This window comes from Octopus bimaculoides, chromosome 2 (genome assembly GCF_046866305.1).
Source record: "Octopus bimaculoides isolate indiv1 chromosome 2, ASM4686630v1, whole genome shotgun sequence".
Classification (NCBI taxonomy): Eukaryota; Metazoa; Mollusca; class Cephalopoda; order Octopoda; family Octopodidae; genus Octopus; species Octopus bimaculoides.
In genome coordinates this window covers 185,168,342-185,193,502 of record NC_142929.1, presented here as the reverse complement: position 1 = coordinate 185,193,502, position 25,161 = coordinate 185,168,342, and the positions used below count along the sequence as shown (strand labels likewise).

Below are 25,161 nucleotides of genomic sequence, written 5' to 3'. Positions count from 1 at the left end.
TCTGCAATATTAGAAGGCCTAAAAAGGTGTGCTGTGAGTTCTGCCCCTTCTGACTAAGCCATAAAAATACTTTAACATTCAGTGCAGTGTGACAGAGATCTAATCCCACCAAAGTTCTGAATCATTTAGGAAATGACTAATGTGGTTAGTCAAGTATTCATTCTTCTGTAGGTAAAATAGCTGTGAGGTTTAAGATCCTGTTTTACTGACCTCTTGATCATAAGTTGAAAGCTTACCACTATCATTGTTTTGTTCACTAGTTTGTGTGACAAAAAAAAAGAAGATCCCATTCTTCACTTAATTGTTGTGTAGCTATTGGTGGGAAGGAGCAGCTTTCCAGCTGTGGAAATATATTTTCTAGCTGTGGAAATATATTTTCTAGCTGTGGAAATATATGTTCAAATGGAAACCAAATCTACCTGGAAAACAGAGAAAATGGATGCAAAACACTAACAGATAGAAACAAAAAATACTAACTATTTTAAGAGTTTTAATATAGGTTTGGGTTGAAAAGCAAGTATTTAGGGTAGGTTTAATACGGGTTAGCTGATTAACATGTAGCAAAGGTTGCTCGGTTAACATGTGGTATTAAGTGTTTGAATGTTTAACACATAGGATGTTGATTGGTGAAGATGTGAGTATTAACTGGTTGCTTGGTTCTGACTAGTAGCTTGTTGTGTATGTGGAGTATACTGCTGGATTTCTGTGTGACTCACACTCTGGTGTGCCCAAAGTTTGGTTTTGTATCCCATGCAGGTCATATTCATCTTACTGTCATCTTCATCAGCACTCACTTCAACTCTGATGATACCACACTTCATTTCTCTCTGACATTCTGCATCCAAGCATCATCCACATGCTACTCAGACATCTCGTTTTAAATTTACATGAACTCCATCAATGTAGATCTCAAAAATATCCTCTCATGGAGATAAGCCAATCTTGTCTACTTCACCAGCAAAAATGCATAATATTATTATACCTCATTCTACAAAACACAAACAGCATGCAGCTAAAACCCTTAAGGTTACTACAAAAGCTAAGCTTCACCATTTCTGAGGATCTCTCCTGCAAATGCATATATTCAATATATTCAATATATTAGAGATTGTATCACTAAAACTGATCTTTCTCTTCAGAGCCAGTACTTCAGTCTCCAGCAACTGCTAACATTGTACAAAACTCAAGTGGAGTATAGCTTTCACATCTGAGGAACTATTGCATCACATACAACCATCTTAGGCTTCCTCTATAGAGAGATTGCTCAGCTGGTTGGCAGGAAGTCACTCACAAGCACACTCCGGTCTTTGACCCACAGACATTATCTCTTTTCTCTCTGATTTGATTTTTATACTTTTCCATTACAATAGCTCCTACTCATTGGAGATTGCTGGTCTTGTGTCACCTATACCCAGGTACTCTGAACCACTCATCTTTACTCCCTTCTCCTGTCGTCACCCATATAGTGTCCATCCCATCCCCTAGCTGCATGGTAACTACTATGTCCATTCCTCTTCAAAGAACGCTGCTTCAGGTATCCTTGTATCCCCTCTACTGCAAAACACCTTTGTTTCTCTATTCATACCTTAATTTTTCATCACTTGGCGCAAGGCCCTCTCCTTCAATATTTTCCCTCCTCTCAGATGAGAGGTCTTGTCATGCTAGTTACTTGGTGAACTTGCTAGTGCTGGTGACATACAAAAAAGCACCTTGTACACTCTGTAAAGTGGTTGACATTAGGAAGGACATCCAGCGATAGAAACCACACCGAAGCAGACAGCAGAGCATGGTACAGTCTTCTGACTTGCCAGCTCCTGTCAAACCGTCCAACCCATGCCAGCATGGAAAGGTGACATTAAATAATGATGATGATCATCATCATGTTAATTGCACTGATGTCACCACTCTCAGGAAGCCTGTGAAAGCCTGTGAAAGCCATTGCCACAAACCTCTACCTGTGGATCAAACCAATTTAAAATTTTGAATAATAAATGTATATGTCTTCTATCAAGCCATGCTGTATTCTTGTCTCATCTCCCAGCCATGTGAAATAATCCTGTAATTCCTGTGTTGTTGTACTACTACTACTACTACTACTACTACTACTACTACTACTACTACTACTACTTGTCTGTGATTGATAACCATGATTGATCTATCACTCTCATCCCCATATGTGTTTATATCCTGCGAAGGTTTACTGTTTCTCACGTCTTTACAGATTTGATAAAGCATGTAATATACTGCAGTAATATAAGGCTTCTAATATATACCAGTAATATACTACAGTCTCTTCAGTCATTTATATCACAATCCTGAATTGTTGGCCTTGTTAATAATCTAACTGTATTAATCAACCATTTTAATGAACACAATTCATTATGAAAACTCTGCAAGCAGAGAGTAACACTCCAACTAATGACTATACACAATCTTAACAGTCTTATTCATTTAACTACTTTACCATATCATCTTCACCTTCTCTTTGATGCAACCATTCTACATCACCACTACTATTCTACAGCTATTCTCTCTGTCTCTGACTTTACCATTCCATCATAATACCACAGAAACGGTTCTCCCTGATTCTGAGTTATCAATTCCTTCTGTCTGTTCTATTTTTCAGAGAAGCAATAGTTACAGTACAGGTGATGATGGTATGTCATCTGACTACGACGATCATGATGAAACAAATATGGTATGTGGTTGTTGTTTTTTTTTCTTTTTAATTACTTAATATGCTAATTACTTGCTGGTTGATGTGTCAAGCAGTGGAGATGCAATGGCCCAGTGGTTAGGGCAGCGGACTCGCGGTCATAGGATCGCGGTTTCGATTCCCAGACCGGGTGTTGTGAGTGTTTATTGAGCGAAAACACTTCAAGTTTCACGAGGCTCCGGCAGGGCATGGTGGTGAACCCTGCTGTACTCTTCCGCCACAACTTTCTCTCACTCTTACTTCCTGTTTCTGTTGTGCCTGTAATTCAAAGGGCCAGCCTTGTCACACTGTGTCATGCTGAATATCCCCGAGAACTACGTTAAGGGTACATGTGTCTGTGGAGTGCTCAGCCACTTGCACGTTCATTTCACGAGCAGGCTGTTCAGTTGATTGGATCAACTGGAACCCTCGACGTCGTAAGCGACGGAGTGCCAACAACAGTGATGTGTGAAGCTAAAATATGAACAGAGGGTGAGGCAGTTTGGGTTAAAAGGATTAGGATAATGTCTAATATAGACTTTGATGAGGGAGATAATGTAACAATTAAGAGAGAGAAAAGAGGCATTAGGTAGATATATATATATAAGGGGTGGTACATAACTTGATAGTTCAACGATGCAATAAACTTTGTAGTAGATATAAAAGGAGGGCACCACAAGTTAGTGTAGCATTGGGTGTAGTGATATATATAGACTGGTATTTCAGTTATCAGTGGACGTTGTAGTAGAGGTAGAAGGAGGACTCAACAAAATGTTGGAGAAATGAGTAATGTTACATTGACCAATAATAGTTCAATGGAGTAGTAGACACTATAGCAGAGAGATAGGAAGGGAGCTAGAATCTGAAGGGCAGTTTTAATATTCCAAAGTTGTGTTGTGTTTGTTACATAGTTGTACATGTAATGTATACATAATTGTATACATCATGTGACCACATGGTCAAGCAGGCTATCAGATATTGTTACACATCACTGATCATAATGCGCTTTTGCATTGTTTTAGCCTACAAATGATGACACCCCACTAGCTAGGCAAATGAGCAGGCCAACATCCTCCTCTGATTGGAAGGGGTCTGGAGCACCGTGAAATGAAGAGTTTTGCTCAAGAACACAATGCACTGCCCAGTCAGGGAATTGAACCCATGATCTTTAGATCATGAATGCAACAGTCTAACCACTAGGCCACTTGCCTTCAGTAATTGTATATGTATGTGTAGGTAGCTATATATGTCTATGTATGGAGTGTTAATCCACACATTGTTTTAATATTCTCTGGTTATGTTGCTGTTACATCATTTTATACATCATCATCATCATCGTTTAACGTCCGCTTTCCATGCTAGCATGGGTTGGACGATTTGACTGAGGACTGGTAAACCAGATGGCTTCACCAGGCTCCAATCTGATTTGGCAGAGTTTCTACAGCTGGATGCCTTTCCTAACGCCAACCACTCCGAGAGTGTAGTGGGTGCTTTAATGTGTATGCAGGTATGGTGTCGGGTGAGTTAATTTATGTATTGCTACAAAACTGTATATTTGTGTTGTTGTTATGTCATTGCAGAGACTAAGTCAGAGTTGTCCGCGAGGAATGATCACACAACGGTCATTGAGTGTTAATGACAGAAACAAAGATTTGAGGAATGACCTGAAAAAGAAACTGCTACGTTCTAAGGAGCCAAATTACAGGTCACGGCAGGTCAGTGAACCCTGCTAAAAGCACACACAACCACATACACACGAACACACACACACTCTCTCTCTCTCTCTCTTTCTCATATACATACACACATGTACATTGATTTATATGGTGAATGGTACAAAAAGCATACAAGTTTTGTCACACTTTTGTGACTTGCTTATGGATGTAATTCAGTAAAATTGTCACTGACCAGGTCACAGAATGTCTGAAAAGTTTTTATTTTTAATATATATTCCATAACAGATTGAACTATTAAGTCATATATTGATTGAATATAAGGTAGTGAACTGGCAGAATCATTAGCACACTGGGCGACATTTTGCCTGTCTTCATGTCGTGAGTTCAAATTCTCCCTAGATCGACTTTGCTTTTCATCCTTTCAGGGTCAATAAAATAAGTACCAGTTAGGTACTGGGGTCAATGTAATTGACTTACTGCCCCACCCCTGAAATTGCTGGCCTTGTGCCAAAATTCGAGAACAACATATTAATTGAATATAATAGCAAATTCTTAAACAGCTAAAATGACTCTTCTAAAAATGTAATTGTTTCTATATCTACCCATACAAACACACACTATATAAATGATTTTTCTTTCATACTACACCACCATCACACAACAGCAACACAATTACAGCAGTATAAGCATTCTACTTTCTATTTCAGATGAACCAAGATGTATCCGATGTCCATGCTGTAACAGGAAGCCCAGAAATATTTAATAGGTGTAAGTTGGTTTTGTCTCTCCTAGAGAGCCATTTATCATCATTTTTATGTCTGCTTGCCTATGCCGGTACGGATTGGAAGGGTTTTGTCCCTTTCAGAGTGTCTCATCACTGTGTGATCCTGTGAGTATGTGTATGTGGACCTGTGTGTTTGCGAGTATGTGTATTTATGTGTGTGTTTATAGATGTGGGTTCATGTGTCTTTGCATGTATATGTGTGTGTATATGTATGTATGTATGTATGTATGTATGTATGTATGTATGTATGTATGTATGTATCACGGATGTGCCAAATAGGTAGGTAAGGTAGGCAGTGTCTACCTTGAATAAAATAGATCGATAGCAACATTTTCCTTTTATGGCAAAATATGCACCTAATTCAATAAAATTATGAAGGTTACTCTGATGATTCTGCATAAAATACAAAATATTTTATTTTTTTGAAGATTAGGTAAGCATAATTCGCCCCTGCTTTTCAATCTCAGTATTTAAGCTACACATAGTACTGCTGTAGTACATGTGCTGCGTACACTCCTACAACGTTTTCTTTATATGCTATAAAGGCAGAAATAAATCTGCCTACAACTCAGTCGCACACCTGTGTTTCACTTATTTTTTTTGTGTTTTACTACATAAAGGCCACCAACTGCTTACCCTGAGTAATTACTGATGGTACATGTGTGTGTGTATGGAAGGAAGGAAGGATGGATGCATGCTTGTATGCATGCATGCATGCATTTGAAGGTGGTAAACTGGCATAGCCATTATCATGCCTGACAAAATGCTTGGTTGCATTTCTGCCATCTTTATGTTCTGAGTTCAAATTCTGCCGAGGTTGACTTTGCCTTTTATCTTTTCAGGGTGGATAAAATAAGTACCGGTTGAATACTGGGGTTGATGTAATTGACTTGTCCACTTCCCCCAAATTTCAGGCTTTGTGTCTATTGTAGAAATAACATACATATGTGTTTGTGTGTGTGTGGAGGGGTGTCTGTGTATGTGTGCACATCAATCTATACGTCATCTGCTCCACAATCTGATATTCCATTATTTCTATCGTCCAGGCAAATACCAAGTGACAATTTCCCAGAATTCCATAGCCTCTACTGTAGATGGCATGCCTCTCTACTCTGGCCCATTTTTAGGGCAGGCTAGGGTACATACTGACTATGACCCTGAGCCACAGGAGAAAGATGCTTTAGTATTAAGGGTGAGTAACATAATATTTTTATTTCTATCTGTGGCTACAGGCTTGTGCTTTTCCAATAGATGCATTGTAGGAATATCAGAAAATCTGTCATTGCAATACATCTGTGTGTGTGTAAAAATGCTCTCACTCTCTCCAAATACACATGCACACTTTTATGCATAATTTTACACACATACCCACACATGTATAGTCATAAAGAAATGATACCAAAGCAGACACAACAACCTGGTGTACTCTTCTACCTCTCAAACTGTCCAACCCATGCCAGCATGGGTTGGACAGATGTTAAGTGATGATGATGATATATATGTATATATATATATATATATATATATATATATATATATATCATCATCATCATCATCATCATCGTTTAACGTCCGCTTTCCATGCTAGCATGGGTTGGACGATTTGACTGAGGACTGGTGAAACCGGATGGCAACACCAGGCTCCAGTCTGATTTGGCAGAGTTTCTACAGCTGGATGCCCTTCCTAACGCCAACCACTCAGAGAGTGTAGTGGGTGCTTTTACGTGTCACCCGCACGAAAACGGCCACGCTCGAAATGGTGTCTTTTATGTGCCACCCGCACAAGCCAGTCCAGGGGCACTGGCAACGGTCTCGCTCGAAAATCCTACAGGAGCCAGTCAGGCGGTACTGGCAACGGCCACGCTCAAAATGGTGCATCTCATGTGCCACCTGCACAAGAACCAGTCCAGGGGCACTGGCAACGATCTTACTTGGCTTGCCGGGTCTTCTCACGCACAGCACATTTCCAAAGGTCTCATATATATATATATATATACATGCAAATACACATATACAAACATACATACAACATGGAAGCCGTACTCACATCACAATGCAATGACAAAATAAACAGGCAAACATCAAACACACTAAAGAATTAACATGTGACTGCTCAAAGTGAGAAAGAAAGTGAAGACTTTGGTGATGAAGTCTACAACAATTTGACCACTTTTATAAGAAGCAACACAGATGTCAGATCAAGTACGTTTTCTGAAGATTAACATGTAAAGGTCTGGAAATGTTGAATACAAATATAAAAACTTTATTGTTCTAGATTAACCAACTGCAAGAACATGAAAATGTGAAAAATTTGTAATGCGAAAGATAAAACTTAAACAAAGTTGGATTTTTAATGTTGAATAAAATCATAATTGACTGATCCTCCTATATTTTCTTTTACCCAAAGCCAGGAACTTTTAAGTACTCCCTTGTGTTTACACACACACACACACACACACACACACACACACATCATGTCTGTCTGTTTCTCAACCTGTCTGTCTGCCTCCTACCCACCAACACACACACACACACACACACAAACACATCATAACAGTATCTTCATCTTGTCAACAGAATTGCCATTGACTCTTTTCCCTTTCTCTCCTGCCACCGCCATTCACAGAAAGGTGACATTATCCAAGTGATGAGTATGATTCAGCCAGGAATCTGGAAAGGTATGTTGAGACAAAAAGTTGGTAACTTCCGGTTTTCACATGTTGAAATGATTAGTGATGACACTCCGCGTGGCCAACGCAAGGAGAGAATTCATCGAAGAAGGAACTCACAGCGGTCGAAACCACGTAATGTTGAGGAACTGATGCAGCGCATTGGTTTAGAGGTAAGTAATACTCCCTACATTAAATACGTAACATATAGAAGTACGTAGCATCTCTTTATTTTATATCTGTAGTACAAGCAGCAAGCTGGAAGAATCATTCATCATCATCATCATCATCGTTTAACGTCCGCTTTCCATGCTAGCATGGGTTGGACGATTCGACTGAGGACTGGTGAAACCGGATGGCAACACCAGGCTCCAATCTAATTAGTCAGACAAAATGCTTTGCAGCATTCCTTCCAGCCTTATATTCTGCCAAAGTTGACTTTGCCTTTCGTCCTCTCAAGGTCAACAAAATAAGTACAGTTGAGCACTGTGGTTGATGTAATCAACTTAGCCCTGCCCCTAAAATTGCAAGCCTTGTGCCAAAATTTGATACCATTTTTTTATATGCAGTATTTACAGGTACTCAGTGTTGCCTACTTTTGTTACATAATTATTTAGAGCTAAACACTTGTATTTATTGATTTAAAAGTTATGTAGTACTTTGGTTTCTAATGTTTAACTCTTTGGCATTCAGATTACTTTGTCCAATGTAATGCATATTTATTCCCATTGTCTTAAATTGATCATGCATAATCTTGTAGCTTTGAGAGTTCAATAATATGATTGTTGAATTTTTAGGATGTCACTGTAGGGTAGGTGTGAGAGATCAGATCTGGATGGTTTGAACACAAAACAGATAAAATATTTGAGCCAGCTTGTATCGGTTATTTAATTGTTTGAGACATTTGTAGTTTTATCAATGTATATTAGTCATTGTCCCTTTCATGTGTTTAGGGTCCACAGATACCTATTTCTGTACTGTATTAAGTACATTGAACATAAACTTTCATCCTGGGCAGATCTATTGCTGATTACTTTTACCAGCAGTTAAACTTTTAGCTGTAAACAATGTATCAGTTGTTAACTCTACAGAGCAGATACTCTTTGCACTGGTGAAATGTGTAACACTCTTGTACCGATATACAGCTAAGTAGACTGGGACTGATGACAGATAAGTACCTAGATTAGAAAGAGAGTAAAAATGTAAAAGGCAGCACACCTGTCACTTGCAAGGGAGTATGCCTTGGTAACATGCACCATTTTTTCTCTAATTGTCTTGGGTGGCTGTGTAGTTGTGTACAGATATAGACATCCTCTCAAGCCACCCGTACTTAGCTGAACAGAACATCTAGTATGTGACAACTGGAGGGAGAGAGGGCTGCACCAGTTTTGGGTTGGTACTCATTTCAGCTGAGTAGACTGGAGCAATTTGAAATGGAAGTGCTTTGCTCAATGGAAACAATGCATTGCTTGGTCCAGAAATTGAACTTATAACCTCATGAGTGTGAGTCCAACACTTGAACCATGAGGCCACATATGTTCAGTATACTAAACAGCAATACCTAATTACTATGATGTACTATTAATGATTAGATTTCTTTGACACACATACATTGCAATAGCAAAAGCTCTATATGAAATGACAAACTCTTGTCTAGATGTAAGGTGTTCTATTAATTTAACTGTCCCAGATGTTTCACAATATGTTAGTAAACCATTCCCAAAGTATTAATCATGTTATATTCTTCATAAATCTATTTGTACATGTCTGCCTTCACTTCTCATGCATTCCTTTCTATTTCTTTCCTCTGTTCCATCACACCATAACAAATCACCATGCTGGCATACAGCATTTAACGAGTATTTTCTTGTTGAATGGATACGACAAACTGGAAACGTTTGTTGATATCGATGAAGATGACCTCAGCGAGTTGAATATTCGTGATACAGAACAACGTGCCAAACTTTTGACTGCAGCGGAGCTCCTTGTCGATTGTAATTGTGAGTACTCCTTTCTTTACTTAATTTTTAACTCATGAGTTTTTAGGACTTTGCTTACAAATGTGGTAGTTTATGTTTAGGTATCAGTCAATAAACAATTTGACTAATCTCCAAATATTTTTGATACTGTCTAGTAATCCTTACCATTCAATAAGTTATACACTCAGTGATATTTGTACATATGTATCTTAAAGAGAAATACATTAGTGTGGCTTTTCATTGTCTTATTCCGCATCTGTCAAAGATCTAGAACCCATTGGGGTGTTGAGAATTAAGTGTTGTTGTTGCTATAGATACAGGAGAATGGACTATTTACAGCCAGGTGAACTGAGCTGTTGATAATAAGTGTTGTCATAAAAACAGGTTGGTAGACTATCTACTTAGAAACTGACATTGCTTGAAAATTCTTGCTAACGTTGGACTTCTATGTGGTCACTTGATCAGTTAGAAACAACAACCAAATCTCCTTCAGATTACACTACACTATCTTAAAGGGGAATGACTCACTGGCTAATGTAATTCTAGATAGACATGTCTGGAAAAAAGAAAAAGTTTTGCTTGATTGGGGCTGATTTGGAGCTCTGTTTAAAACAGAGAAAGAGAGAGGAGGAGAGAGAGAGGGGGAGGGAGGGAGAAGTTTTGGATTTAAAAAAAATATACAAGGGAAGTAACTCTGTGAATGCACTCCTGATTTTCTTTTCTTTTCCTGAAATATTAATTTTGATGGAAAATTTGAAGTGGTGTTGCTCAAACCTGGGTCAGCTCTGATTGAACAGACATATAAGCAAAGGTATTCCATCTATGACCATCCCATACTTTACTCAGCATGATGAGCTAGGAATAAATTAACATATGGTTTTATTTTTCTCTTTTTAAAGATAGCAGGGTATAATTTGAAGGCAATTTGACTATTATTTCTATTATGTTCAGTGACTACATAGAGGTTGTCATATTCTTTTGGGTTAAGTTATCCACATTGCTACTTCCTTAGACTGGGTAAAAATCTTGACTGATTATTTAAGCATTAGCGATAAATTATTGTCTTTATATTGAATAGAACCTTATTAAAGAGACACGATATAACAGTGAATTAAGTACAGTAGTTACTCTGGGAACACTTGGTCACCTAAGCACTCTGTCTACACTAGGTACACTTTCTAGTTCAGAGATAATAGTCCTGGTTTCATTTCGTATGTAGGATGATTTCCCATTTTATCATGTCCCCAATGTTGATTATATGATGATTGAGTTATAGATGTTTCCTCTAATACAGTGTTTCTCATCCATTTTTTGCCTGTGGGTCCCTTTGATCCTTGTTTTACTGAAATGAGGTCCCATAGCCATTCAATGTTTTTAAAAACATCGCATTATATTTTCATAACTAAATGTTATAAAAAATTATTATTATAAAAAACATTGTTAAAATATTTTGTGTATTCTTTAAGTATAAGCAATTTATTGCAGATAGATATTAACTAGAAAATCTTATATTGACCCCTTCCACAAATTTACTCCTACTACAGCATCAACATAACATCACTACCACCACCACCACCACCCAACATTATTATCACTACCCTGTCTTGATATAGTCTCTGTTACCACTCAGACATCATCACTACTTTTTACATCACTGCAGCCACTACAGTATCTACCACAACTGCCCCTATGTCCACTGAACCCTACTACAACCACCACCATATGGCTTCTACTGCAGCTGCCACCATGACACAACCACCACCACCACCACCACCACTATTTTTATCTTCTGAAATTGTTCCTAACACATTTATTATTCTTGGTATTCTGACATTGTTTTTTATTTTTCTCTCATTTCAGCCCCTGATATTCTTGATGTCCCAGCTAAATGTGACAGCAACACTCCAGCTGACACCCCCTCTAGTCTGTCACCCCCAACCTTATTTAACACTGAACCACCCCCTCCAATGCCCATTCAGCCCATGAGTAGGGACTCAGGCTTCTATGCTAGTAGTGACAATTCACTCCACAAAGGTCAGCAATCTGCTCGTCCTTCTGATGAAGATATTCATAAGAAGAAAATGTTGGGTCAGTCTGCTACTGACAACAGTATATCGGAGGCAGATGTAACAAACAAAGATGAAAGCCAGCCGCAGAAAAGCATTGCTTGTCAAACGGCTGGACAGACAGAACCCAGTACCAACTATGAAATCAGTGATCTCGAATTATCTGCCGAGGACCGAGAGGTATGTGAAATTACAGATGGATTTGCTCAGAAAGAGATCCGGGCTTCTCCAAAGAAAGCTACACCTCTCACTAGAGTCCAGCGCTGTTCAAGTGCCCAGCAGTCTGCACAGGAAAGTATTGCCAATGGATATATCTCACATTCCAGTTCTTTCTGTAACATGACAGCAGAATGCAGCCATGTCAGCCCAATGTTACATCATCTTAGTAAGAAGCATGAGCAGCATGGCCCGATCAATGTGGCTATTGTTGACTGCAAGACGCCGATACGCAGTTGTGGATCGGAGGGATCAGATGGAACGCAGAGTGACCTCTCTGACATTTCGCCCCACAGGAACTCAAAACCTGTTTCACTGAGAAAATCAGCCAGCAAACTATGTTCTGCTAAGACAAATGGAAGTTTGGTGATGATGGATAGAGTGGTATCTCCATCCTATCACATCATACTTTCAGATTCTTTGTCTTCATCCCCAATGGTTAAAAGGGATGTGAGCACACAAATGGACCCTTTCCGTAAAAAAGGCAACAGTGTTAATGAGAACCATCTGAGGACACAAAAGCTGATTTATGGAAGTAAACCACCAATGTTTCTCGAAGGAGATAACATCCCCAATCAAATATATTTCCCTGGAACTTTGGGAAGAACTATTGAAGGAAGTTATTATGGCAGCAAAGATTCCCCCAACCGTACTATTCCACGGCCACCGAAACCCCCCAGTCGATCTTTAATTCCACTAGTGAAGGCCAAGTTATCTGATGAGAAGATTGATCTTTCCTTAGAGCCTTACAGTGACAAGGTAATACAACACTTTCTGTTTTTATCAATTTAGTAAGTAGACCATTGTGTTTGTGTGTGTGTTGTGTTGTGTTTTCAAGAATATAAGTATGCAAACATGTAATATATAGACTTGGCTCTGGATATGCATAAGAATTCTACAGGTAAATATCAACATTGTCGCTATTGTCTCTGTTTCAGAATGGTTACTGTGGCATCCCGCCACTGTTGGTGCAACGCTATGCTGAGGAACTGAGACATGATGTTTGGGGAATTGCTGCTGTCATGGAGCAAGTGAGAATTTCTCAACTCCAGTCATATGGAAGGGAAGGAGTGAGTATTCACCTATTTCTCTCTGTTTTGATGATTTGGGTTTAGGTGGTAGTGGCAGTGGGGAGCATAAATTAACCTTGGTTGAAATTTGAATATAAAATGGTTAGCTAAAAGACTGTTAATCCTTTAGCATTCAAACTGGCTATATCTGGCCCAAATATTCTTCCTGTTTTATATTCAAACAGGCCAGATGTGGCCTCTCACACCAACCCTACAATGTCATTCTAAAAATATAGAAACACTGCATTGAAATCTCAAAGTTGTAAGGTAATGCATGATTAATTCAAAACAATGTGAATAAATAAGCATTACATTTGACAAAGTAATCTCAATGCTAAAGGCTTAATTACAGTAGACGAACATATTAACTGAACCTTCTCATAAATTAGTGAGGTTTTTTGTCAAATATTAATGTTTGAACCTGTGACCTATGTAAGAAATGTTATTCTTGGGAGGAGAAACTGGTTATGTGAAGTCAAGTTTTAAGAACATTTTGGTGTTGTATCAGGTGGCTGGATGATTGTTGTTTCGTGATTAATTGAAGACTTATGATGTCTTGCCCAGCATGGCCACAGTCCAATGACTGACACAAGAAACAAATAAGACTTATGATCTAAGATGTCTTAAGGATTAAAATTATGGCTTATGACGTGCTAAATATTGATTTCTTTCATAGGCACATAACCTCAAATATAGGGTAGGGTATATTCAATCACATAGAGCCAAATATTTGATTGGTACTCTATTTTATCAACCCTGGCAGAATTAAAGGTAAATCTGACCAATGTCAGAATTGAATTAAAATAGACTATTGATCCATAACTAAATACTGCAAGACATTTTATCTCTCAATCATTGATCATCCATCAATCGTGATGTATAAAGTATTAATGTATACAACTAGTGGTCATAACTTTATGCCAGTCTTGATTTTCTTACAAAAGCTTTTGCTATGATTTTACTTTGGAAAATATTTGAGGTTCAACTGCTTTGAAATATGTTCGGATGCAGAGTTGTTAAGCAGTGCAACAAAATCTGCATAAATGATAACCCTGGTTAGTCTATATTGTTTATAAAAGTCTATATTGTCAATAAGAGTTAGTATATATTGTTTATATATATATATATATATATATTTCCTCTTACATATATGGTTGTGGCTAATTCTTAGCCTATTGTTTATAGAGTTGATCAAAGGAAGAAAATTGTTTTTAAGCTATAGAACACATACTGGTAAACTGAACTGAGTTAGAATATGGCATTGTATGAAAATCAAGAATGTATATTTTGTGGGGTTATTGTCAAGACATTCCACAGACTATATTTATTATCAGTCAAACCTCAACTGAAATAATGTATGTGGATGTTAGTGACTCTAGCTACTGGTAGAAATTTTATCAGGGTGGATGCAGTATTACAGTGTTAAGACATCAATAGGGTAGATGTCTTCAGTTAGTTTAAGGGCGGCGAGCTGGCAGAAGTGTTAGCGCGCTGGGTGGAATGCTTAGTGGTATTTCGTCTGCTGTTAAGTTCTGAGTTCAAATTCCGCCAAGGTCAACTTTGCCTTTCATCCTTTTGGGGTCGATAAATTAAGTACCAGTTACGCACTGGGGTCGATGAAATCGACTTAATCCCTTTGCCTGTCCTTGTTTGTCCCCTCTATGTTTAGCCCCTTGTGGGCTATAAAGAAATAAGATGGCTTCAGTTAGTTGGGGACACAGACTTCAGATAATGTGATGACATTAGAGATAGAAAGATATATTCAGGTTAGGTGTTAGAACAGACTTACTATGGGTGGTTTAAGGACACAAGAAATAAAGGAGATATGTCAAGGTTCATTGTGAAGAGAGAATGACCACAGAGTCTGTGGTGATACAAGAGATGGGTGAGATGTCATTGATATGTTAGGGTTGAGCTGTGAAGATGGGCTGATTACAGATTGTGTTGTGACAGATAGGAAGATGTGTTAGGATAACCACGAGGACAGACTGACAACAGATTGCATGAAACAGTAATTTCATAGATGTCACAATGCATGAGAGAGTATTACTATTACAGAAGTGACATTAAAATTATAATGGTTATACCAACTCTTTAGCATACAGATTACTCTGTCAAATGTAATGCTTATTTATTCATATTGATTTGAATTAATCAGATATTATCTCATAGCTTTGAGGTTTCAGTTACTCTTTTACTCTTTTACTTGTTACAGTCATTTGACTGCAGCCATACTGGGGCACCGCCTTTAGTCGAGTAAATCAACCCCAGGACTTATTCTTTGTAAGCCTAGTACTTATTCTATCGGTTTCTTTTGCTGAACCGCTAAGTTGCGGGGACGTAAACACACCAGCATCGGTTGTCAAGCGATAGTGAGGCGACAAACACAGACACACAAACATAAACACGCACATACATATATATATATATACATATATATGACGGGCTTCTTTCAATTTCCGTCTACCAAATCCACTCACAAGGCTTTGGTCGGCCCGAAGCTATAGTAGAAGACACTTGCCCAAGGTGCCACGCAGTGGGAATGAACCCGGAACCATGTGGTTGGTAAGCAAGCTACTTACCACACAGCCACTCCTGTTCACTATTAGAATGACATTGTATGGTAGATGTGAGAGGCTGGATTTGGACAGTTTGAAAATAAAACAGGTAGGATGTTTTGGCTAAAATGGCTAATTTAAATGTTAAAGGATTAAAGTTCGTTCTGAGGTTGTATTGATTAACATGATCCTTCTTTCCACCACCACCACCACCACCATTGTCATCACTATCATCACCATTATCAATACCACTTATATATTTATATTTTTTTTATTACAGATGACCAGTGAATCATTGGCCAAAGCCTGCCTATCATCATGTGACCTGAAAATATCCTCATTGAGAGATTTTTTGATCTCCATTGGTCTGCCAATGTATGGTGAACATCTCATCAAGATGGGATTCTCTTCAATGGAACGCTTGTTGTCCATGACAGATAATGATGTCCAGCGGGTAGTACATGACACTCGGCATATCAAACGGCTGATGCATGCATTGGAGTGGGTTCGATCACGCTTGGCATCCCCAACGAGAAAAACTAAGATTGCTTCCGTGAAAGACCAAGTATAGAACCACAGGATAAATAGATTTAAGATGTATCTTAAAGCATACACAAAAAGATACATACACTTATACATGCATATGTACATGCATGTGCATGCACACACTCACACACACACACACACACACACACACACACACACACACACACACACACACATACATACACATGTGCTCACACAATCATATACTCTCTCTTCTAGGCACAGGTTTTTATCTTTCACAATGTGACACTCATGTATAACATGCAATCTATTCCTCTGTCACCTATTCTGTTAAAAGCAACATGGTGCCAACATCCTACACACACACACACACACACACAAATATATATATGTGTATTATATGTATGTGTACATGAGTGTGTACATGTGCCTATATATATATATATATATATATATATATATATATATGCCAGGTGGATCTTGCAGGTCTGTGAAGATGCAGGGCTACCTCTTTCAAAATCAGCAAACAGAGAATTTGACTGAAGAGGGTAGTTGTAGTTCTGTTGACAACAGAGATCAAGGGATCAAGAGGGTCTGGAGAGGACTAAGTGACTAAAATGAAAAATACATATATATATACATACTTACACACACACACACACACACACACATATAGAAAGAGAGAGAGTGAAAGATACATACATATGTGTGTGGGAGTATATGTATATTGCTTCCCAATTACAAGGTCCAGGGTTTGATCCTACTGCGTGGTATCTTGGGCAAGCATCTCGGATTGATCTGTGCCTTGTGAGTGAAATTGGGATGGTCTGTATCAGTAATTCAAAGATCCAACCTTGTCACACACACACACCATATCATGCTGATTATGCTGGAGAATCACTTTTGAGATAAATGTGACCATGGGATATTCAGCCACTTACATGCTAATTCAGGGAACGTGGAAATTCAGTTGAGTGAACAACTGAAAACCCGTTACTCATTGTCAGAAATTCTGATCAAGCTCCATTAATATATATATATTTATGTGTGTGCATGAGTGTCTGTATATATATATATATATATATATATATATATATATCCCATTGTAACAATGATGATAACTCCAGTATTCCAGTGTGTAGAGAGATAAAGATCTTGTCTCTAATTGAAACTCCATTCTTCACCAAAGTATCTATTCTGTGGTGAGATAATGATCTGCAATTATAGACAAGTGACTACCATGTCAGTTAGCTGTAGGCATGCAGCTATAGTATATACTGACAAACTGTTCAATTCTCGGTAATTAGAACCCTAAATAATAAAATAAACGGGGTCACTAATTAGGTTTCGTCCTCCGTTGTTGTTCATTGTGCCATTTAACAGTGTTACTGCTGGACCATTTCTGCGATACTTCCAAGAGCATGCCCAAACATTTACTTTACAGCCACTCCCTGCAAAAGACAAGAGCCTTTTCCTCTAAATCCCGACTGTCTGGACCCTATGAAGGAGCCACAATGAAATTACTCGACCTGCTAGAAAAGCAGCTAAATCTCCTTCAACCAGACCCTACCCTCTTAAATAATGGACATTTAGGTAATCTAATACCTGATATATAAAATGACTGAATGGTCACTTTTGGAATGTATCCGATCATTGATGGATTTGGGCAGAGCTGGTGCTAAACAACAACAACAACAACAACAACTATTGTCCATACAACCCTCTCCCCAACATGTAACTTTTCAAACTGACCATTCACTACACAATCTTCCTTCTGGTTATGTGTCTCTCCACTGACTGGACAGTGCAACAAAGAGGTATTAATCCACTACTCATCACACATCTTTAATACAACTATTTTATAAATTAATGTTATAGTTGAGGCAAGTTACTTAGGTTTACAGATTTGAGTATCTTAAACCTGAGAGAAATTGTGTGAATATAGTTCAGCTGTGTGGTATGATGTTACAGATAGATAGATAGATATAGATACATGGAAGAATAAATAGGTATTAAACAATACACACACATTTATATATATATATATATATATAACTTCTTGAATCAATGGTCAAAACAGACAAAAAATCCAAAGAGCCAGAAAATTTTCTATGAGATAAACTACTGTAGAGCAAATGATGATATCTTACAGATTTAATAATATTTTAGTAAAGAAACTCCATTTTTACTAATTCGAAGGTTCATCTGAAATACCAAGTTTCAGATGAAGTTGCAAATTAGTCAAAGTAGAGATTTTTTTTTTTATTCTGCTAAAATATTAAATCTGTAAGATACAAATATCTCTCTCTCTCTCTCTATATATATATATATAGGGATGGTTTTCTGATTAGATTCATTTCAGTCAAGAGACAAACAGTATATGGGCAACAGTTGACTGACAATAGGGGCTGCCACAACTGTCTTTCGTATGTTTCTGGTACCATTCTACACTCAGACAGAAATAATAAAAAACAAAGATAAACAGAAACAAAACAAACTTCATAGTTCTACACTACCACCTATATACACTAGTGTGTGTGTTTGTATAAGTGTGTCTGCATATATAAATGTGTGTGTGTTTTTGTGTGTATGTGTACACACACAAAATACATTTATTTCACTCTGTCATTCTCCATGTGCATCTGAACATGTGTATTTAAACACACATCTATGTATGTATATATATACATATATATACATATATATATGTATATATATATATATATATATATATTTGTTCAAAGCAAATGGTTTACTCTGTTGCTACTTAGAAGTTTCACTAATATGCCTTCTTTCAGGTGCCCAAATTGAAAAAAAAAAAAAGATAAAAAAAAGAACTAAAAAACATTGATTGCTTTATCACCTGAAGTATTGCATGTGGCAAGAAACTCAGAGCAGCAACTGAGTTAAACATCAGCTTTGGGAAACAAAACAAAAAAATTCTAACATCTGTCAAGTACTTTTTCTCCTAATCGTTTACCCAAAGTACACACACACACACACACATGCACACACATGTACACACACATATACATATGCATACACACACAAACACACACGTCTATATATATGTGTGTGTGTGTGTGGGTGGGTGTTTGTGGAGTACTTGATATTCTGAAGAGCACAAGCCACTGTGACGATTTTAATCAATTGACTCGGTTTAAATATTCATTATGTGAAAAATGTACAGAGGCCACAGTGTAATCACGATCTTAAAATCATGCTGATATAAACAATTAATCAATGAATTATGCTAATTAATTAAATAAATCAATAAAGAAGTTGATAAGGCAAACAATGAATGGAACGAAATAGCTTTCAGTGGGTGAGAATCAAAGAAATAACTATTAACAAAACTAAAGGGTAACAACATTAAATAGCACTCACATATACATATACAGGCATACATATACGCATATATGCATGTGTAGGTATATATGTATGTATATACATATACGTGCGTGTGAGTATATGTATATATGTTTATGTATATAAGTGTATATACAAATATATGTGTATGTACATGTGTGTGTGTGTGTGGTGTGTGTGTGTGTGTGTGTGTGTGTATATATATATTCTTTTATTCTTTTATTTGTTTCAGTCATTTGACTGCGGCCATGCTGGAGCACCGCCTTTAGTCGAATAAATCAACCCCCAGGACTTATTCTTTGTAAGCCTATCGGTCTCTTTTGCTGAACCGCTAAGTTACAGGGACGTAAACACACCAACATCGGTTGTCAAGTGATGGTGGTGGGGGACACAAACACACAGACACACAAACATATACGCATATATATATATATATGTATATATATATACAACAGGCTTCTTTCAGTTTCTGTCTACCAAATCCACTTACATTGCTTTGGTTGGCCCAAGGCTATGGTAGAAGACACTTGCTCAAGGTACCACGCAGTGGGACTGAAACTGGAACCATGTGGTTGGTAAGCAAGCTAGTTGCCTCACGGTCACATCTGCGTCTATATATATAAATAAATTTGATCTCTTATTAGTATAAGTAACAGTGCTCAGTAATTTCAAATAAAAACTGTAGGAGTAGGAGCAAACCAGAAGAAAAGGAGAAGGAATCACTTCCATTGTATTTTTATTAGAAGCATTGAAATATGAATTGGCAACAGTACATACATATTTGATTAGTTGCTGAGGAAGAACATTTCAAAATGTGTCACACATTCATCTATTCAATTTTCATTTCAAGAACACATAGTTTCGTCGCGTCATATGATATCCCATACCTTCAGTGTCATATGCATAAAATTCGCATGAGCTAGCGTGGTGGCTGTTGTTAATAAATTTATATTGTTCATGAATATTTTTATGATCTATCTTTCAGGATATGGAAAATCCATTATGTAGGGAGTAAATTATTTTAGCTAGTTTGTTGTTGTCAATTCCCCAATGAATATCAAAGGAAGCATCTTTGCAAGAATTCACGGATTTTAATCTTTTGTTACAAATTTCAAAATCTATAATAGATTGTTGTCTTTCTGTAAAAGACAGAGATCACACTTTCTGGTATCATTATTATAATAGGACCTAGGGTTGGCAGAACTGTTAGCATGCTGGGCAAAATGTTTAGTGGCTTTTTGCCTGTCTTTATGATCTGAGTTCATAATTTGCCAGAGTCAACTTTGCCTTCCATCCTTTCGGGGTCAATGAAATAAGTACCAGTTAATCAATTATCCCCCTTCCCTAAAATTTCAAGCCTTTTGCCTATAGTAGAAAGGATTATTATCGTAGGATGCGTGTTCTATAATGAACCACTCGGTTTTACAATTATAAAACTGAGTAAATTCATTTAAATTCCAGATATATTTGAACGAGACATCTATTTGAGTACCTGAATGTATCCATTCAGAATCTTTTTTAAAAGAGATTTTCAGTAAGCTCTATATTGCTTTTTTGTATCACTTATCTGCAAGTAAATCCTTAGCTTGATAAACTAATGCTATAGAAAGACATATAGCACTGAAGTAGCAGATACTGAAATTTCATTGAGAAAAATTTTGTGTGTTCATGCTGGAAATGTTTCTTCTGTTTATACTGACTACAGAAGCAGCAGTGCAACTGGAACTCAACCAAATGTTCTATAAGGACATAGTTTTCTTATAAGGTTTAGGACAGTTTGTGCAACAAGAGAATGAAGATTTAAACTACAAAGAGGATTAAACCATAAAATATTTAGTTTCCAATTTTTGCATTTTTTGATATTAGCATTGTACTGTGTATAATATATTGTATATTTGAAGTAATATTGCATTGTTGTACTAATGAGCAGCATGGTTAAAGAATTCTTCAACAGAGATTAAGCTTGGAACCATTTATGTTATCAAGTAATTTACAAATACCAACTAGCAAAATTGTTTATTTCCTAAAGAAAGAATTTGTAATGCCCTGAAATATAGATATATAAATAAGAAAAGATGTTCATTAATACTAAAACATTGTTATCAATGACCAACTTTCTTGTTCGTATGTGATTTATACATATGGTACTGAACATGGGGAAACAAAATGTGTTTTTGCACAGTAACAGATGGCAATGCCGTGTGTTATTTGCATTATAACTGAATGGGTGATTCATTTTCTTAAGGTTGGCCTCAGCTATAGAATCTCAATGTTTGCAAATATTTTTGCTTATATATCATCATCATACTGTTTTCCTACTTCAATCATTTGAATAATAAGTAACATCACACTCAGTGCTACACATCCAGAAATTTCAACTTCTAATAAAATATCTACTCTTCTTTGTGTATTGAGTACTTTATCCTAAACACAGACTTTCACCTTTACAAACACACACAGACACACACACATGTATGTTTGTACTCAGACATACACACTCATAAATCAATGTATATACACACGTAAATACTGTGTATATATATTTTAGATTTGTAGTCTTGACCAGATAGATAGAAAGGGGTATTTAGAATTATGTATGCGTGTGCACACAAACACACACACACACACACACACACACACACACACACAAATATACATGCACACACAAATACACATGCACACACAAAGCCTCTCAAGTTGTTTGTTATTCTGAAATATTTCACAAAATTAAAAAGAAAATATAAAGAAAAAAGTAAAAAAAAAAAGATTATAATCAGTGAAAAGGTGTGATGCTGTAAAGGTTAAAAAAAAAAAGCTAGCAGTAGAGTGCTGCCCTCTACTGCCAGCTCTAAAGAGTTATGTACCCATTGCAACGTCACCCTGCAAATGACCAATCAGAGCAGCTTTTCTGTATCTCTTGAATTTTTTGTTTTTTTTTTGCATGAAAAGAAAGTATACAAAGATGTGATAATAAATTAAATTGAGGAAAATTAAAAAGTGTTTGGTCTTTATGTTATTGTTATATATATCTATGTATATATTATTGTTGACCTTTGGTCATCTCTGATCATAGCTGTACCAGTTATGTTTGAAGAACCGAAAAGATATATTCAAAAAGAAACTAACTAAAACAGAGAGAGAGAGAGAGAGAGAGAGAAGAGAGAGAGGAAACAGTAATTTTCAATTGAGAGTGCTTACAAATTTGTAAAGTAAATAAAGTAAAATTGGCGCAGTTAACCTGCTAACATTGTTCAATCCACATTGTCGTGTAAGACTTTGCAGACTTCGATGATATGCCTTTCGAACTTTCCTGAATCAAATATCCCTCCCAGAAAAGCTTCAAATTGTCGATAAATTCACTCATCTTGTTATATTGCCAACAATATCGCGAAGATATTCAATCGAAATGCAACGTTATGGAATGAAACATAGAACCAATAATATCATATACACTCTGAAAGATGTAAAACACTATTCTAATCAACGAAATAACAACGATAAAGTATATTCCCCGCAAAACAGAAAGAATAAGGGAAATAACTCTAGAAACAATACGCCAAGGGAGATAATCGGATGTAATGGAGTTACCACCCTTGTCAATGCTGATCGTAACTGCATCATAATATAGAATGTTTTGTTATACTTGTTAGGCACTAGATTGAGTAGACCTATGTTCAGAGATATTTCTGCCATGACCACTCCGTTTCCAGTTTTAGGCACAGTGTACTCCAGCCAATATAACCCAACAAATCTTTACATTTCTTTTAAGAGGTCTTTCAAAAAATTTTTTTTACCGTGTTTGTTGACAGACTGTGAAATATAGATTGTAAAATGTATGGGTGCAAAAAAAAAAAAAAAAAAAAAAAAAAAGAAAATGCACAATTACAAAATGTTAGTCATTTATCATAATGTTATATTCAGGTAGGTTAGTTCTATTTCACTGGTTGTGATAAAGTTTATCTGTAAATTTGATTGAATAGGGATGATTCGAAAGCGGGCAGACATCACGACCAAACCATCATAGTTTCACGTGATCTGTCTATTAACCGACCAACTAGAGTGAATAGATGGTCTGGGCTAGGTTTTCTCGAACATTCTGGAATTTGACTTCTGATTCCCTATAAAACCCGCTCGGCGCGCATTTTCACAGCCAGACAACCCCTCTGGAAGACGGCCAAGACACACGGCTCAGACAGATGTTCAAGAACCTCCGTCGCCACGATGATAGTGCAATTGATTCAAGGTATGTTGGATAAATCGCATGTTATACTACTAGCTTTCTGTAATCCCAGAGCAGTATCTCTCTCCCGGTCTGTAACTATTGCAGTTGTTAATTGTAAATGACCAGCACAGTTCGCCTTTATATGCGACAATAAACTCTTCTCGTGAATGTTCGCGTGTGTTATTCAGTTACTTCCTCACGCAGCCAAGAAACGTATTTTCATTCATTAACATAACCAGCTATCGTCGGCGAAACATCATAAAACTACCCGTGACAATTGCATTAATTATCCTGACGATTTCTCGAAAAATAATTCTTTCATTTAATTTTTCCTCACTCCGACTCGGTCTATGATATTACCTCTTGAAATTCATCACACTCTTGTGTGAAACGAAAGTGCCTCTTTCTCAACCTTTAATTCTTAACACAGTAACGTTGGGCCCTTTTGTTCAGAGATTTAAGCTCACCATACCGACAACGAATCAGAGAGCACAAAACAGCGTCTTTGTGCATGATACATTCTCATGAAGCACACAGTGCATTTTTTTTTATATCAGTGTTGACATTTAACCAGCTTTCTAAAAAACTGGGTTTACAACCCAACATTGCATGGAGTTCCATCATTTGTGAAGCCCATTACCATTTTCCAAGAAAGACCTTTTTTTTTTGGCAAACAGACTAGATACACCTTCATAATTGTCTTCTTCCATTGTGTTATCCATGAGTGGTCGAAGCAAGAAATCTTCTATAAATCCTTACCCTTTACGTATCTTGTGTTCACAAGCATCTGGGTGCCAGGCTGGACCGTAAAGACACTTAGTGTAGTACATTGCACGACAAGAACGGACGTTTGAATTACAAATACAATCAAACCATCAGACGATCTTCCAACCTACGACCCTCAGTTTCACATTGAAGACATAGGTTGACACGAAACTGCATTAAATGATATGTGATCAAGTTTCCACAGAGTCGGATGAACCCAACACCCCATGACTGTGAAGCGAATTTCGTAACAATTCAGCTAGGCGTCGACCCTGCCTCTTGTGCCCCTCCCCATCTATCCATAAGTACACACATACACACAAACACGTATACATACATACATAGATACATACATACATACATTGTTACAGATATACAAGCATATTAGCATAGTGCACACACACACACACACACACACACACACACACGCACACACACATACACATGGCAAACATACGAGTATACAAATTTATGCAGCGGCAGCGGTGTTAGGTTGTACCATTTTGATCTACCTGTAGCGCAAACAAGATTAATGTAACGAATCAGAGTGATTTGCCTCTTAAAGATCAACTAATTTTGGTTCTA

At 37.2% G+C, this 25,161-nt stretch overlaps 1 protein-coding gene across 9 annotated transcripts in view; it reads left to right on the top strand.

The window, feature by feature from the left end:
- The window catches only part of LOC106881487 (uncharacterized), a 378,451-nt gene extending 361,548 nt beyond the window's left edge, over window positions 1-16,903 (top strand). For 5 of the 9 annotated variants that reach the window (XM_089348183.1, XM_089348182.1, XM_089348181.1 and 2 more), the window contains 9 exons: window positions 2,627-2,698; window positions 4,276-4,410; window positions 5,079-5,139; window positions 6,202-6,347; window positions 7,782-7,997; window positions 9,674-9,824; window positions 11,664-12,844; window positions 13,024-13,155; window positions 15,994-16,439. In XM_089348183.1, coding sequence (XP_089204309.1) covers window positions 2,627-2,698; window positions 4,276-4,410; window positions 5,079-5,139; window positions 6,202-6,347; window positions 7,782-7,997; window positions 9,674-9,824; window positions 11,664-12,844; window positions 13,024-13,155; window positions 15,994-16,284 — 2,385 coding nt within the window. In that variant the 3' untranslated portion in view covers window positions 16,285-16,439. Of the gene's footprint in view, window positions 1-2,626; window positions 2,699-4,275; window positions 4,411-5,078; window positions 5,140-6,201; window positions 6,348-7,781; window positions 7,998-9,673; window positions 9,825-11,663; window positions 12,845-13,023; window positions 13,156-15,993 lie in introns of all 9 variants that reach the window. The other 4 variants (XM_089348179.1, XM_089348176.1, XM_089348175.1 and 1 more) reach the window with 1 other exon arrangement.
- The last annotated feature ends 8,258 nt before the right edge of the window (window positions 16,904-25,161 follow it).